Raw genomic sequence first — 18,560 nt, 5'->3', positions numbered from 1 at the left:
GAAGAACAAGGGTCCCTCTTTGAAGCGGCAATGGGCAGGCCATATAGCACGGAGAACAGATGGCCTCTATGAAATCTCGGATCGGCAAGCGCAGTGTAGGACATCCACCTACGAGATGGATGGATGAGCTGGTTAAAGCCGTGGGTTCACGGTAGATGCAGGCCGCTTCTAACCGAAGCAACTGGAGGTATATAGAGGGGCGGGGGCACCTATTTGGACGTCCAACAGTGGACGTCTTACGGGTGATACATGATGATGATGACAGGGAATATTTTTTTTTTTTTTTTTTTTTTATACAGTATAGGCTTGCGTTTGGCCACAATCACGCCTGATGGAAAGCGAGGATGAGGCCTACGATGGAGCACGCTTGCCTAGTAAATGCTCATAATCCTCGTAATGCTCTAGTAATGCTCATTTTCATATGATGGAAATGGAGTTGTTACAGCGTCACATCAATCAATGCTGTTGTGTTCTATTTAAATTATCCTATCCTATTTATACTGCCTGATAGGAAGTGTAACGGGGTGCTCTTTTATCGACGTGGGCCGAAGACGTGGAGGATCGTACAATGACACTGATCCTTGAGGTTTCCATGTCATGTTACATTGGAAGAGGGAGGGGACGGAAGATGTGACCGGTTGAATTTCACACGTTTTCGCTTGATGGAAGAGCAGTTTTAAAGATGTACTTCTTAAATGATGAGTTCGTTGCAGTACCTGGAACAAAAACAGAAACATTGTTATAATTTTATTAATTTATTGAATCAGGCGTTACTTTGCTCACCAGCGACCTAAAACTGACCACCACCAGCCAGCAACCACTGAGGTTGCGGGTGAGCAAAGTAACTGTTTATAGTTCATTGCTAGTTAGATACTGCTGTACTCGTACTATTTGATTAAATAACCAGAAAGGTATTCGTTCATTTCGCAAGTAACGTTTGGCAACCTGATTCATTTCGCAACTTTTCATTTCGCAAACTCTAGAACTGTGAATGTTTCAGGATTCATTTCAGGGCCATCGTGTTGAACCCCTCAGTTTAGGTTCAGTTAATTTTATATATAATCCGGAAATATTTACAGTTTCAGAAATATTAAACAGTTGCGAAATGAAAAGTTGCGAAATGAATCAGGTTGCCAAACGTTAGTTGCGAAACATTAGTGAACCAAACTGTAAATATACAAGAATTTCTCGTTTAAAGCTATACGATATGCATATCTGAATCACATTGAATACCTTATCTTCACGTGCAGTCAACATTAAATGAAAAGCAGATTTAATAAAAAAAATAACTCCACGGCTCGCTTTTACAAATTCAATTTATATTTTTACCACTGACTGTAAAAATTTTAGAACAACAATTGACTGGACCAAAATTTGTAACAGTCGCGCCTAACGTCTCTCTTAATTACTTTTTTCAGCGGTTTATATAAATTAGATTTCGCCCGTTAATTTACTTAACTGTAGTAATTATCCATAAAAGGGCAATTCAATAACCACTGGGGTCGAATTTAATAAAAACGTTATTTACTCCACCTCCTAAAATGCCCGCAGAAACGGTTAATTCTGCAAAATCTCACAAATACCGTACTGCAAACCTTTTCACACAAATTCCTTTACCTCTGGCTGCAAAACCAACAGCCTTTGCTTCCACGAAATAAAGCACAAATTAAAAAAGAAAACAAAATCACGTTCCTTTTCCAAATTTGTTAACGCCAATGAAAACAAAACGTGTTCGTATTGTCAAATTGAATTGATAACGTTTGACGTGGTAGACCGAAAGGTTAAATTTGGTTAGCAAGTTGTGTCGGGAATTGAATTGATAAGTTTGTGCCGAATGGGCAAATTGTTGCCATATGTAAAATACATAATAACGGTTTATGGTTGGGATTTATGAATTATTATTCTAAAGTATAAGTATGTAAAAATTTTAGGAAAATGAAGCGATACTTAGGACGCTCTTTTATAGGTCGATCTGTATCTAATTAATGAAACCTGGCAAGTTCTGATTTTCCCAATGCCAATTAGGTGGTCATTTTGCGAACTAGTCGTTTTGACAGTAAGCCATTCCGAGATGAAGACCTTCTACTTGGTAGTCATTATGATAATTTAGGCTTTCTGCATCTGTAGTCGTTTTGCGATCTACTTCTTATGTAGATTTAGTCGTTTTGAAACTAACCCGTTCAGCAATTGAAGGATGAAGAGTAATAGATAGACAGAAGTTGTAGGAGTGTCTTAAGCCTTTGTGAATGAAGATATTATGATATAATTTAAACCCAATCTCGTATTAGTAGCATCGTTTCCTGGATCGAATCCACTTTCACCCTTCCACCTAGAACCTTATTCAAAGTATTCTTATTTAAAACACTTTCACGTTAGCTTTACGAAGGTCATTCATATACATAAGAGTGTCCGGAAGGGTTCATAGTGAAAGGGTTCCATCTGGCCGGTCTGCCACTCGCGTTACACCCTTATCTGTTTTATGGGGGGTGCAAACGAGGGTATAGGTCTTAAAAGTTGTTGATTTTTTTGCGGGTAGGCCGCTGGGCTATTGTTTACGTTGTTGTGGCTTAGCAAGCAATATGTATATTATGTAGAAAGATAAGATTTAGAGAGTCAGCATGTGATAATGTGGGCAAATAAATGGGATTCTGGCAGTTAATTAAAAAACTATTTTGGAGAACTACTATTATCCACCACAGAAAGTCGCAACTCCCGCCAAAAGATCAAATTTCTTCGTCACCATCTCGAAGAATGGCGGTATATCACTGTACGTTGCCTTCGGAACTTCCTGCCAAGCACAGTGAAATTGTGGAATAAACTTCCGTCAGCAGTGTAGTGTTTTCAGAAAATTATGACATCGGGGCTTTTAAGAAAAGGGTTTATACTTCCTTTGACCAATGACTGATTTATTGAATCAGGCGTTACTTTGCGGAGGTCCACATCAATGAACTAAAACAATTTTTGCTCTAACATCTGGTAGCATGGTGTACGGTTGTTTGCTCTGAAGATGAGCTCTGGTTGAGTTCAAAACGCGTCAATGTAGTGTGGGGATAATGATAGATGGGTTTGTGTGTTCTTACAGTGTGGAGGTTCATAGACTAATGAATGTTCTTGAGTGGTTGGTGTACAATACAATGACTCTTTATTGTATACCAGGAACAGTAAGCGATACAGAAAATAGGTACACAGAGGTACTAAAAATACTAACAAAAGTTCACTATTGTTACTAACATAAAACCAAAACAGTACGGCACGCAATCGCTGAAATCTTAGTAATGCATGGTCCTTGGTAATGCCACTATCATAACGATCCACAAGAAGAGAGTTAATAATGAAGAAACGCCTAACAGTTCCTGAGACTGTTAGTTGCTAATTACACCAGTTGCTTTATAGACGACGTGATACTATACACACCCTCACATATGTAATACTTTGGAACATGTCATTGAAAAAAAAAAAGGATAACTAAACTAGTTAGGCTAGGCTAGTAGTTAGGCTACTTGACGTTTAGCGAAAATTTACTAATTAGGAACCAAAAATAATGCTAATACCTCTGCAAAACTGATTTTGTGAGACATCACCTAACTTTTAGTAGGCCTTAGTTTTGTAGTCACTCAAGTTATGTTACAAGCAACAACTTTTTTCGTTACTGTTAGCAAGTCTTTTTTTTTCAGTGGTTAATTTTATTATGATTGGTTTTTTGGAATCTTTTTGTATTTTTTATTTCAATTCCAAATTTTTTGTTACTTTTTCGATATAGGTTTTACGGGATGACCGTAAAAGTAACAAAATATTTGGAATTGAAATAAAAAATACAAAAAGATTCCAAAAAACCAATCTTAATTTGATTGCTTAATAACGATATCTCTTGTCCGGGTGAGCGGTTAGTTCCGATGGTGCCGAAAAGTTTCTCGATGAGGGCTACGGCATAGAAGCCTGTAGCCCTATATGTGTATTTGACTAACAGTTACCCTACCTGTATCGTTTTACCTACCTGCATTTCTCACCATATTTTCCTATACTAATGAAATCAAACGCAGCTCATTCCATCCCTGCCCCAAGGAAGCAATTACCTTCGTCTGCAAATTGTGTAAGTGCACTTAACCGGTTCGCTTATTTCCCCTGGGTTACCCGTTACCCCGAGCTGAGTAAATATGGGCAATACGGGTAATATGTTTAGCGCGATTGGCTTCGCGCTTTCTTTTGTTTTTTAGGATGATGACATTGATGACAAAGAACAGTTATAATTACGAAAAGAACACATCTTGCTGCCAGCAACCAGCCAACCAACCAGCGACATGCTGAGCCGGGACCTTTTTATAGCGGCAACACTTCTTATTGTTATTTTTCCTAACCTGTGTAATGTCTCACTGCTGTTATAAATAAAATATTTTCTTTCTTTCTTTCTTTATTTCTTTCTATCTTACTTCTCACTAATATTATAAACGCAAAAGTTTGTATGGATGGATATTTGTTACTATTTCACGCAAAAACTACGGATTTTCATGAAATTTGGCATGCAGGTAATATATACCCTGGATTAACGTATATGTTTCTTTTTATCCCGAAATAATGTATGATTCATGTAGGATCAAAGAACAGTTTTAATTACGATAAAGGTCTCTACTCACTGCACCGTATCCATGACGGTAATAGAAACGTGCCAGGCACGGAATGTAACGCGCAAACATGACAAACAACTGTGACAGTTGGTTAAGAAACGTTACTGTTTTGACTGACTCGTTACTGTTACAGTGGGCAGTTGTATGTTTTTGATAAAATTCATTTCTAATAGGTACAAGTTTTTTGTTGATTGTATAAATTTGCTTTGTCATCTAAACTACATATCCGTAGCAAGTTTCAAACGTCATAAGCCGTTGAAGAGTTACGTCCTGCGGGGACGATCCTGGCCGATCAGAATTCTCTAAAACCAAATTATTGTATCGTCACTGGACTACCATAATTATGGAGAATTTCAGCTCGGTAAAAAAATAGTTTGCAAATTATGAAACAACTCATAATAAGTACAAATATATTTACATACGAACGAACGTTGCAAGTTAAATAAAAGCCAATTACATTCTTTCCGTCTTTCATTTACTATTCATTCTAGTACCTATACACGAACGACAAACAATAATATCAAGATTATACACAAATATACAAACAATATACCTTATCTACCGAAATAACAACCCAAATCCATCAAAGTGAAGTCAATTTTACCATTAAACATGAATAATGCCGTTGAACATAATGACAGAAATTGGTTCCCATCATTATTTATGTATAGACAGCTCAAAGAGGAAGTAGAGAGACAGCTGATCGGTAAAGGTGGGCTTCCGAAGCAAGCGTTTGTGGCGTCAGAAACGCTGCAGCTTTGACGCCGGTACAAGCGTGTATTTTGGTCATAACCGCAAATTGAAAAGTGAAACTGAAGCGATAATGCCGCCTATAGCTTACCTTGGAAAATCTGTGTTGGTGTTTAATAAACAGTTATTGTATTGTATTTTAGTTAGTAAAGGTCCGAATAAACTGCGTTTATGGGCCAATCAACTATTTTACCAACACTTTGGGCGTCTCCTACGTTATCAAAATTGTCTGTGGCGTTACCAAAAAATCGTACTTCCAACAAGATATTTCACGGTTTAATAGGTTGCACTTACGTAGGATGGCATGTATTCATGTACACCATCTATTAAATTACAGAAAAAACATGTTAACTTACAAAAATCTGCAATTGTTTGAAAAATGTCGCGGACAGATTAGTGTGGGTAAAAAAGTTGATTGGCCTTTATAACATATGTTTTTTTAATACGCTTCCTTTTATATTAACCGACTTCAAAAAAGGAGGTTATCTATTCGGTTCTATATATTTTTTTTTATGTTTGTTACCTCAGAACTCCGTCATTTATGAACCGATTTGAAAATTTTTTTTGTGGTTCGTCTAGGAATACCTTCAAGTATATTAAGCACTAATAATAAGCACCGAAATAGGATCTGATGATTGAATCTTAAGGAAATCAAGGGAACTCTTCAAATATTGTAGGGACACCTATGGTAACTCGTGCATTTGCTCTTGAAAATCATAATTTGGTGAAGTGGAACTGATGATGAAGACCACATTTGACCAACAGAGCTACTACTCAATAACAAGTACTTCACGGATTGAATTTCAACTATTTTAACACAGTTGCTAAGCAATTTATGCTCGTCGTAATGCGAATGGTACAATGGAACGGGTGGTGAAGCACTAGGACTCCTCAATAATTAACGTCTCTGCATCAGAAAAAGCAATCTTTCGTTAAAAGTGTCGAGCATTTGACATTAAATTATTGTATCTTAGATTATCTACACTAAAAAGCGTGTCAATCCTGCTGTCTCGTGCTGAGGCAGTCTAAAATATCAGTAGATATGAAGGTGAAGTAGACGACTATGGATCCACTCCTGCTGGCTCGTGCTGGGGCACCGACTTCAGACTGGTAGAAAAATATTTTTATGGTTTTTTGTAGTCGGTTCAGTTTTTTGTTTCTTACTTATATATATATTTTTTTAAATAAATTACAGATGTAGTGAATAATGTTTGGCAATTGTATTTTGTCGGAAAAGTTCATATTTATGTTGCTTTCCCAACTACTTTTCTGAAGTTTACTGAAGCTTATTGATAAAGTAAGATAAATAACAAACTTATCCGACGAATACAATGGAAAAACGATATTCGTTAGATCTGTATATACCTACTACTATCTGTTGCACGCAATATACCTATTTACCTATTACGTGATCATTAGGTACTTTGTTTTAATATGAGAGAGAGAGAGAGAGAGAGAAAACATTTATTTACACATACAATTAAATATTTAAAATAATTATCTAGCGTTCTGTCGCAGTGTCACTGCCACAGTCACGGCGAGTCGCTGTTCTCCGAACTACAGCTTAAACGAAACAGCCTTTATTTACTCCCCCTATACAGGATGAGTTTTCATTTTCAGTATCTTCAAGGTTTTAAATGCAAGGGGAGGATTAAAGGGCCACTCAGAAAGGTACGAAATTGATGAGTGGACACATGCTTTGTTATAAATTTAAGGGTTTTTTTCGTTGGCAAACAAGAACTCACTTGGTCGCTGTCAAACTTCAGAAATGTTACTTTCGTACCTAATGTCACAGTTTTAAGAATTAGCCCTAAGGAATCTCCGTCAGTTAGATTTTTATAAAATATTGGTGACATATTTGTAGACGACGCATGTACAAAGTTTAAATAAAGAGTTTGTATACCAACGCTGTCTAGCAATTGGCCACTAATAAAATTGGAAAGCATGCAGCGCGGAAAGAAAACAAAAGAATATCGAGAGTGCTGTCATAGTCCTTGTCCGCGCTGCGTGTTTAATTTTGCATTATTATTAAAAAGTTGTTTTATTTTACTAATTTACACTCTAAAGATCACTATACAGTCTACAATTTTGGTACATCGAACCGAATAAATTAATTAAAACCAGTGCAATAGTTTTTTCCATAGTTTAAATTCAGTGTATATAGTGAAATAATGTTCAACACGCCACCACCACCTATGACACGGCAACGTTGCCGCGAGCTAGCTGCAGAAGAATCAGCTCGGCTCGGCGATGTTCCATGTACACATCGGCAACCTCCTTGTGATTCTACATTTGTCCAGCCACCTCCCTCCGATGTTCGCTCAAGTAAGTCGAAAAAGTCATCAGCATCGTCGGTAGCAAGGCGGAAGGAATTAGAGTTAAAGGCAGCCGAGGAAAAGGCGCGCATCGAGAAGGACCTCATCGACAAACGACTCGCGGCCGACTTAGCTCGCCTCGACGCTGAGTCTGATAGGGAGGACGACTTTATCAGTCACAGCCACAGCGAGAACCACGAGCCCTATAATTGGTTAGATAATCAACGTGTAAATATGTCTCCCTTGCCTGTGCAGCATGAGCCGGTCGCGCACTCTTCCGACCGTGCAGCGCCTGCACAAGCCACAGACATACTACAGTTGGCTCATGCAATCAAAGACATGATGGATCAATCATCTTCTCAACGTGAAGAACGATTACTAAGTCGCTTAGCCATGCCGCGTGACCTGCCTTTGTTCAGTGGCGACTGCGTTGAGTGGCTCCATTTCAAGAATGCGTATGACGAGTCTGTGTTGACCTGCAGTTTCTCAGAAAATGAAAACCTGTCTCGGCTTCGACGATCTCTACGAGGCGATGCTAGGGAAGCTGTCACCGATTTGCTAATCGGCAATACATCGCCCGCAGCCGTCATGGAAGCTTTAGAGCTAAAATTCGGTCAGTCAGAATTGATTATTATTAACCTTACAGCAAAACTACGCAAATTGCCTCCCTTGCCTGCTTTTTATCAATATGACCTTATTAACTTCGCCATGAAGGTAAATAATTGCTTGGCAACAATTCGCGCACTGAAACAAGACGATCATCTCCGCAACCCAGAGCTTGCATCAGCTATAACATCAAAGCTGCCCAGTACATTACTAGGAAAGTGGACCGACTTTGCTTACGATCGGCTGCGCGCCGGGGAGCCAAAGTTAGTGTTACTGGCTGAATTTTTGAAGAGAGAGGCTGAAAAAGTTTCAATCGCGGGTACACTTTATCAACCGCGTGAATTCAAGAGGCCGCTACCCGTAGACAATCCTGTCAAGCGAGCTAGTGACTGCTATCCAAACCCTGCTCGACCCATACTTGTTACGGTAAGCGCTGAACCAGATGTTATGACATGTAACTTTTGTAAAAAGGCCGAACATGCTTTACCAGACTGTCGAACATTTAAACGCGCCATGCGCAGAGACAGATGGAGGTACGTAAAGGCTCAAAAATTATGTTCGCGTTGTCTAATAACGCACCATGACATCAGCACATGCTCTGCCCCAGTTTGTGACTTCGAACATTGCCGCCAACCTCATCATCGCCTTCTACATTGGAAAAATACAACCTCTGGACAATCACGTGAACCTGTGTACTCGTATGACGAATCGATGTCTGCCACCATGGAGCCCGCGCCCGAGCTGTGCGAGCCGCCGTGTGCCGCCTCCGCAGCTGACGCTACCGTAGCTCATGTCGCAGTGCCAGAGGACGTCAAGTCAGCACCGGAAGGCGACGTTATGTTAAAAGTGGTTGCTGTGACCCTCCGCGGACCCCGAGGTGTGGTGCAAACGTACGCGCTACTTGATGACGCCGCGTCTGTCTCTATTATTGATAGTGACTTAGCTGACAAGTTAGGTTTGAAGTGTGAAAGTGCCAGTGATATTAAGTTCATTGATGCGTTCGGCCTTGAGGTCTGTCAATCAGATGCGCCCAAGGTGTGCGCCGATATAGCGGGACGAGACAATAACTATCGTAAATTATGTTTACGTAAAATGTCTAAGTTAAGTTTGCCTGTGCAAAATTTATCTTTTGTGAACAACATTTCTGATCCTCAGTTGTCAACTGTCAAAGATATCGTGTGCAAAGAGCGTGTAGTGCCGCGGCTACTAATCGGCGAAGATAAATATTTTCTAATAGCGCCGCTCCAAATAATTCACGGCGACCGAAATTCGCCGTACGCAACTCGCTGCATGCTAGGGTGGTCCATCCACGGCTACTGTGGTCGCGCTCGCTCTACCGCGCCACATGTAAGTCACAATGTTTTTCATACCACTCACGCCGATTCTGGGATCGACAGCTCTACGTCCGATATTCACGAAATAGATAAACTAGTACAGCATTCCTTTTCGGTAGATATTAAAGGAGTGTCTACTGCTTGTCGTGATAATAAGGCGCACTTACCTGCATTAAAAGTTTTAGATGAGTCAGCTCGTGATGGATGGGAAGTAGGTTTACTCTTCAAAAACAAGCATACACTCCTGCGCAGGAGAAACCGGAAAAAGAAGACGAGGCCTCTAAGAGAGGGTGAATATGAACTGCTAATCGAACCCAATTTGGACCGTGGTTTTTGGCGTTACGGTGCAGAAAGCGCAGCTCATACAAGTCGCGATGATAACGTTCGAATAGTAGTCGTGCGCACACGCTCAGGGCTGCTGCGACAGCTCGTCACACGCGTCGCCTTACTGTCCCCACGGGGGTGATATAGTGCTCTTCTAGCACTAGGGGGCGGATTGTAGACGACGCATGTACAAAGTTTAAATAAAGAGTTTGTATACCAACGCTGTCTAGCAATTGGCCACTAATAAAATTGGAAAGCATGCAGCGCGGAAAGAAAACAAAAGAATATCGAGAGTGCTGTCATAGTCCTTGTCCGCGCTGCGTGTTTAATTTTGCATTATTATTAAAAAGTTGTTTTATTTTACTAATTTACACTCTAAAGATCATTATACAGTCTACAATATTTTTTCGAAAATACAAACTGAAAAAGAGACCAGCACTGGGAATCGAACCCAGGTCCTTAGCAATCCGTGCTGCGTGCCACCACTGCTGGACAGGAATCTAGACACGAATTTTTCCTATGCATACATATCTCAGGTTGCTTATTTCTACTACGCTACTTAAGCATCCATGTCTCAGTTTGTATTTTCGATATGGTTTCACGGGATACCCGAAAAAGTAACAAATTTGAAGTTGAAATATAAAATACAAAAATACTCCAAAAAAAACCAATCATGACATATTTTTTCTTTTGCCAATTAAACAAATAATGATGAAGATGTAGTCGAACCCATTCAGTGCTATTGAGGCCGTCGGCGTCTTCGTGGCCCCTAATATAATACCGCAGATGCCGATGGGCGTCCAATTTAGCTTATTTGGCTGCCGTGGACGCCGATGGGCGTCTGTCTTCAGAAGCGTCGGCATCGTGGCAAAGTGCATATTCTGGCGTTCGTAAAGAAAGAAGTTAGGGTATGAGGGTTGATACAGACGCGCATGTAAAGATCAGTCGACACGTCTGTGTTGTAGGTGGAGCGATCATGCTACATAATTACAGGAAAACCTATAAGAATTCTATCAATTGAAAATAAAGTGGTAAACTCAATATAATACGTTTACTTACGCAAAATAGTTCACTAACACACAACTAGATAGCGCTAGTAGTGTTAACTCGCGTCTTACTGTGAGGATGTCAAATGTGATATTTTGTATTAATTTAAAAAGCACCGTAAAAATATTTGTAAAAAAGATAGAAGAAAACATTTGACTTTGGCATTGTACGGAACCCTCTCCATGTGAGTTCAACTCGCACTTGGCCGGTTTTTAGGGTTCCGGAGCCAAAATGGCAAAAACGGAACCCTTGTAGCATGTCTGTCTGTCCGTCCGCGGCTTTGCTCAGGGACTATTAATGCTAGAAAGCTGTAATTGTGCACGGATATATAAGTAAACTATGCCGACAAAATGGTACAATTAAAAATTCAAAAAAAAATTTTTTTGTGTACCCATAGACGTAAAGTGGGGGTGATTTTTTTTTCTCATCCAACCCTATAGTGTGGGATATCGTTGGATAGATCTGTTAAAACCATTAGGGGTTTGCAAAGATGATTTTTCGATTTAGTGATTTGTTTGCGAAATATTCAACTTTAAAGTGCAAATTTTCATTAAAATCAAGCGTTCCCCCCCTCTAAAATCTAAACAGGTGGGTGGAAAAATTTGAAAAAATTCAGGATGGTAGTAAATATATCAAAATTTCAAGGAAAACCATAACGGCTAAGTTTGCTTGAGAATTATTAGTAGTTTATGAGTAAATAGCAGCCTAAGGTATAAAATAAAATATACCTAAACTTGGAAGATTCCGTACTTATAAAATACGAAATCCTTCGAAAAATATTACTTAATTTTTCGTAATGGCTACGGAACCCTATTTTGGGCGTGTCCGACACGCTCTTGGCGGGTTTTTTTTATCCAGGATCTACCCAAATTTGTAAAGATGACTAAGTATTTCTGAGATAAATTGTACTATACCAAATTACCGCTAAACATTATGGATTTGGATACGTAGCTGTGCAAGCTGCATACAAGTCTCCGAGGTAAATTTAATGGGGCGCTGCAAGCACTGCCCATTTAAGCTGACGACTTGAGAGTCAGTGCGTTCGATACAACGCACGGAATGCATGGCTGGGTAGGGAATTCATGCAATTTTTATTTTGTACGATTGGAAGTTTTATGATGGTTTCTCTACAGACAAAATTTCGCTAGATGGCATTAATATCGAGAGGTTATTTTGATGCTACATTTACTCGCCGCGACTTGGCAAACGTCTACAAGAGTGGCCAATAGGGATTCTAGGTGGGAATTTTTTTAAATGTGAGGCGGCGTGGGGCTACATATTTAGAGATAAGTACTTAAGCCTAACTTTATACACAAAGAAGAAAGGCTGACCGATCAACGCGTTGGCGGGCCATTTTGTGGCTCGCTAGCAATAAACTAAAAAATAATAATAATTATAGGTACTTAAATGAACATCATGGGACACTTAACACCAATTGATTTAGTCCCACACTGAGCAAAGCTTGTACTATGGATACTATAGGCAACGGATAAACATACTTATATAGATAAATGCATACTTAAATACATAAATATTAAACATCCAAGACCCGAGAACAAACATTCGAATTAATCATACAAATTAACTGCCCCGGCCGGGAATCGAAACCCGAGACCTCAAGCTTCGTAGTCATGTTCGCTACCACTTGGCCATCCGGGCGTCGAAATAAATAATATTTATAAAGTTGTATGAAAACCCTATAATGCTACCGGGTTACGGTATTTGTATTTTTTTACATATTGACAGTGCGATATAAATTTCGGCTATCCTTATCATGGTCACTGCGTCGAATTTATGTGACGTGCCCCCCCATTTTATTTATGGGAGGTCGATAGTAAAATGTAATAATTACTTTGGTAGGCAATCCATTAGAGGCATGGTTTTTATACTTTAGTACCTCTAAAAGATGAAAATAAATATGACATTATAAGTTTTTAACATTTTAATAGGTACAAGCTTTTTGTCATCCAAACTACATATCTGAGTATTTCTCAAAAAGTTGTCCCGTCATGAAATTGACAAGAAATCAGTTTTGTCAAGAAATTATCAACCCTAAAGACGAGATCATAAAACATAAACTACATAAAACATCCAAAATTTCTTGACGTCAGGAAAACGTCACAAAATCTTGTGAGGGAAAAATCGTTTATTTTTATTTTTATTTATTTAACTTAAAACAATTAAACATGCATTACATTTAGTGTTACTCGTCAAACTGTAACGTTTATTGGCGAGAAGCGCTCAATTTATTTTAACTTTAGTACATAACTACCTAACCACCTCACCCAACTACCTAACTTTCAATTGGATCCAACAACAAGCATTATCTGACTTTTTATCATTTTTACCACAAGGTTTTGAATATATTTAAAAACAAACATTACTTATTTTTTGTGGTGAAATAGCGTCAGGATTTTTTTTAAATAAGTGGACAACTGAAAAATTGAAAAATGGACCACTTTTTGAGAAATAGTCATCAGCAGGGCTACTACGAAACTCGAAACTCGAAGTTCGTGTCGTGCGGTCCCACTGACACTTATGCTATTTAATACGAGAGCGAGAGGGACCGCACGACACGAACTTCGAGTTTCGTAGTAGCCCTGCTGTACCAAGTTTCAAGTTGATGCCATTAACTGTTGAAGAGTCCCGTCCCGCGGAGACGACCCTGCCCGGTCCAAAAATATTTCACTACAACATTATTGTATTGTCACAGAACTTACATAAGTATGCCAAATTTCAGTTCTATGGGAAAGTGGTGGATTGAATTAGTTTTTTTTTCTGCTTAAAACCGCGGGTTTACGAATATACAGGCCGCTTCCAACCTTCCATACATATGCATACAAACGAACTTTCCACTTGGCCTGGAGCCCCGTGGTGCAGTAGCACACTTGACGCGTATACGTTTGATGCGTAATTTCTTGGCCATAGCCAAGAAATGCGGATTCGAATACTGTCCTTTGCACTACCGTGCTTTCATTTTTAAAAATAACAGGTTGTCCCAAAAACGCAACCACCCCACAAACAAGCAGGAAACCTCCTGGCATGGTATTTGTATTGTGTTGTATTCAAATCACCCCCCACGCAGGTTAGGTTTCCTTATTTACCTACCTAGAGTAAATAAAACCAAACTAAATGTATGGGAAGCCCCTCGCATGATCGATGGCACTGAGCAAGCTTGTCTACATTACGCGATTTGCCTTACAATTCACTTTTGATGGGTATCTCTATAGAGTTGTTATTACGCTTGAAAAAATTACTTATTTTTTAAAAAGAGCATTAAAGTCAAAACCTGACCGTGACCTATTTAAAGCAAAAACGGAATTAAGTACAACTAGGACACAATACAGAAACATTCTATTTTCATCAAACTCCAATTCAAAAAAATTCAAAAATGGTCCTTAGTATAATATTTTCAAAAATAGATACTAGACATTATACAACGGGGAGAGCTCCGAGGAGTCGTTTGAGTTGATCCCTGCCACATCCTTCAGCCACCGCCCTACGCGACAGCACTTCAATCCTCACCATTTACATGGTTGGCAGTCCTCTACTATGCGTCTTACCAGAAATTTACTGCCTCGCACAGCAAAACTCTGGAATGAACTCTGGAATGGACAAACGTAAACAATGTCATATTTCCGAAATTCGAAAAACACACGTTAACTAAAATCATTAAATAAATAAATAAATATCATGGAAAAACGCTTGTACTTAGTATGGATACTATAGTCAACGGATAAACATACTTATATAGTTAAATACATATTTAAATACATATAAACATCCAAGACCCGAGAACAAACATTCGTATTATTCTTACCTACAAACATCTAGTCCCGAAATCGAACCCGGGACCTCAAGCTTCGTAGTCGGGTTCTCAACCCATTTACTCATCCGGTCATCAACAGTAACAGCAACGGAATCAGCAGTAGGACGTCCAATGTTGGAAAGGCCTCCCCTATAGACCTCCAGTTGCGTCGGTTGGAAGGTTATTATACCCACTAGTTAATTCCCATCCCAAGGTGGTAATACCATCTCTATATACACGGAACCCCATTCATCCTTGAGGGTTCCGGCCGATCGAACCCCTTTGTTTCGTTCACCTCCTCTTACACACTCAGCCGGAAAATTATGTTAACATTACATACATTGACATTCTGTTTCTGTATCTGTCCGTGATATTGTAGTCTCTTTGAAATAATAATGGATGCCATTGGTTTGTTTTTATACAGAGGTTTTTAAAGGAGTTGTTTTTGGCATATTGTTTGTTTATTGTCCCTAGAGAAAACCTTATACCTTGATAATGCGAGACTGGGAGAGGTAAATAAAAATGACTTCGCTTATGGATTCTGTATACAATGGACGTTTATTCCCAGTGCAACGCCACTGTATACTAATACTAGATTTTAACCGCAACTCCAGACGTGTAAATTTCGCGAATACTCTCGTGAGACGGTCAAAGATTACAGCGGCAAAACAGATGAACAGTACAAATTACGAGCGTAGAATTAAAAGTAAATAGAACTAGTGACTTGCAATTAGCATAACATACGAATATTTTTGAAAATAAGTAAAGGATTTGAAAACATTACTTCAAATAAATAAATATATAAGTTTTTAGGAAAGAATAAATCTTTTTTTTGCTTTACTTACCGTGGTACTATTTAGGTCAAATTGGTGTCAAGTGTCCCGTGATATATAAATATGTCTCTTAGTCAAAATACACCAATTACATAAAATTAAATAGCTTTTAGAGTGTTAAATAGGTAAATCTTGTACTGGTATAATATATAAATATTATAGAGAACTTTATTAATTACCTATCAATGATCAACTCTCAAGCATACCTATCTAGGTACTACATATCTATGGAATAATGTTTTGTAATGGTATTTTGTCGGGTAAGCTCCTATTATAATTTACCTTGATTCCTCAATTAGCTTCAGTGAGCTCTAATAAGCTAGGTGACAAAACAAGAGAAATACGATTTTTTTCAACAAAATATTATCGCAAAACGGTTAATAACGTTTCACTATATTATATCCATACTAATATTATAAAAGCGAAAGTCCGACTTCCACGTCGAAGTCGATCGACGGATCGACGCGACTTTTGGCATAGACATAGTTTATGGGCCAAAGAGTGATAGGCTACTGTAGCGCCATCTGACGGCTCAGCTAGGGACTGCACGAGCGACGGTTATGTTGCCCGCTCTCGCCGCGCTCGAACCGTTCGCGTGCCCGCGCGTTTTAGCCAATAGTATAATTTATTTTCTCCCCACTCTGATATCTTGTCTCTGGGCACGCGCCATGTTCTTCTTCCGAGAACTGCTAGACGCTAAGCTTACAATTTCGTGTGTGACGCTCGCTTTTTCTTAAACTCTGTTTCTGTCTAATATTATATAATATTCTTTGTACCCTAAACTCTAAATGTGGTGTGTTTATGCTCGTGTGTGTATTGGATGATTATACGCTTTATTGCCCTGGAACCTGCCCTTTTCTTCTACTCCATTCCACGAGGACGCCCCGCTACACTGGCTGCCCAACTTGCGGCACGACTCCAAGAAGCCGCCTTCTCAGTTTGCACGACGCTTTTTACATCATGCCTCGCACGCGCCGCAATAGATCGCTCGACGACGACGACGATACAGAAGCCCGCCATGATTGGAGCCCTGGTCACGTCACTGCTATGTTCGAGACGCTGCAGCGATCGCAGATGGAAGCTTTCGAGAAACTGATAAACAGAGTAAGCGATTCAGTACCACGAATGACGTCGTCTCCGTCTCCGACCTTCACGAGCGCCCTAGAAGGCCGATCCGGCGATTTTTCCCGCTGCAAACAAAGTTACAGTGGTGCGCCGAACGAATCCTTGGAGGGGTTCATAGACGCCGTGGAAAGTTACAAAGAATGCGCTCACGTGTCCGACAGCAGCGCGCTGCGCGGCCTGTCCATGTTGCTCACGCATGAAGCGGCGACGTGGTGGCAAGGCGTCAAGCCGCAGATCGCGTCCTGGCCAGAAGCCATCGAAAATCTGCGAAGCGCTTTCGGCGACCGCCGCCCGCCCCCCAAAATATACAGAATTTTATTTTCTACGGAACAAGGTGAACAAGAAAAAACAGACATCTTCGTTGCTAAAGCCAGAGCGCTGCTCGCCCGCATACCTACTGGCGATCTCAGCGAGAAAGTGCAACTAGATATGGTTTACAGTCTCCTCCATCACGATATCCGTAAACGATTACGACGCGAGGAAGTCGTGAGTTTCTCCGAGCTGCTGCATCGTGCTCGTCAGATTGAAGACTCCGTGGATGCCCCGAAGAACGCCGCCGGAGCCCTGACATCGCGTGCGCCGCGCGCCTCCGGTAACGTGTCCGCCGCGCGCTCCACGCCCGCATCGCCGTTCGCGCCGCAGCGGTCATTGAACTCGCGAGCCGCGCCGTCCGCGCCCGCGCCCGCAGCGCCGGCGACTCCTAGCCTGCCCCGACACGAATTTACGTCTAGTGCTAAATCAAATAGACAGTATTGTGTGTATTGCAAGCGTACGGGACATGTACGCGATGACTGCCCTAAATTAGAAGTGAAAAGTGATGTGGTTGTATCATGCTACGGCTGCGGAGCCCCCGGCGTGATTCGGTCGCAGTGCACCAAGTGCAATACTGTATCCTTTAACGCAATAAGCGAGTTGAGCCAAGATATCAGCAGTTCTGTACTTGATTGTGAATCTGGTAAGAAAAACATAACCTCAAATTTGCATAACAAAATTGTAAACAATGACGATATATTCACCCCCTCTGGCCCCCATGTCGACTCCGCGACTGAATTAAGTAGTTCGTCATTATTTCATTGCATTAATTACAATCGAGCTACTACTGGGTCTATGACTAGGTCACAACAGGTCAAGGTCATTGATAACGAGAATACTGATAATAGACGTAAGAAAAATGTGGATCGAAATCTGAGTATGGATCTGCCTCACAGTTTGAGTTCTATTAATGATGTTTCAGAGGTTTGTTTGACATCTCATGTTGAAAATAATTTCATCCCTTTGTGTCAGCCTTTACGGCCTATTTTTCATGTGCAAGTTTTAGGTGTAAATGGTAGTGCATTGGTTGACACTGCCGCTCGACAGAGTATCGCCGGCCACACGTTGTATGCCATTCTTAAGGCGAAGGCATACCCGATGACGTCATCCTTGCGTACTGTGAAGCTTGCTGATGGCCAGGTCTGCACCAGGAATGTGATGGAAGCTCGCAATATTGAGGTGAGGCTTAAACACAGAACTATTAAAACTAACTTTATGATTTTTCCTGAGTCACAAGGAAACGAAACTCTACTTGGAATAGATTTCTTGCATTTAGCTGGAGTCGTCTTGGATCTTAAAACTAAAATGTGGCATTTTTCAGGTGAGCCTAAGAGAGCTTTTCGCTTGCACCTCGAGCAGACTTCACAAGTACAGCGCTCCATATGCTCTGCTGACTTTCTGAAGAAGGATGAAGGTGTGATGCTTAGAGAAGCCGACCGTGACAAGCTTGCTGAACTACTCCAAGCTAATGATGACATCTTCCG

General features: G+C 40.3%; 1 protein-coding gene across 1 annotated transcript in view; it reads right to left on the bottom strand.

The window, feature by feature from the left end:
• Window positions 1–476: 476 nt before the first annotated feature.
• LOC141427273 (centaurin-gamma-1A-like) overlaps window positions 477–18,560 on the bottom strand; it is a 205,294-nt gene continuing 187,210 nt past the window's right edge. The window contains exon 2 of the mRNA XM_074086561.1: window positions 477–716. Within this exon, the coding sequence (XP_073942662.1) occupies window positions 646–716 (71 nt within the window). The 3' untranslated portion in view covers window positions 477–645. The remainder of the gene's footprint in view (window positions 717–18,560) is intronic.

The sequence above is a fragment of the Choristoneura fumiferana genome, chromosome 4, assembly GCF_025370935.1.
Source record: "Choristoneura fumiferana chromosome 4, NRCan_CFum_1, whole genome shotgun sequence".
NCBI classification, from domain to species: Eukaryota; Metazoa; Arthropoda; class Insecta; order Lepidoptera; family Tortricidae; genus Choristoneura; species Choristoneura fumiferana.
This window is presented reverse-complemented; position numbering and strand designations above follow the sequence as displayed.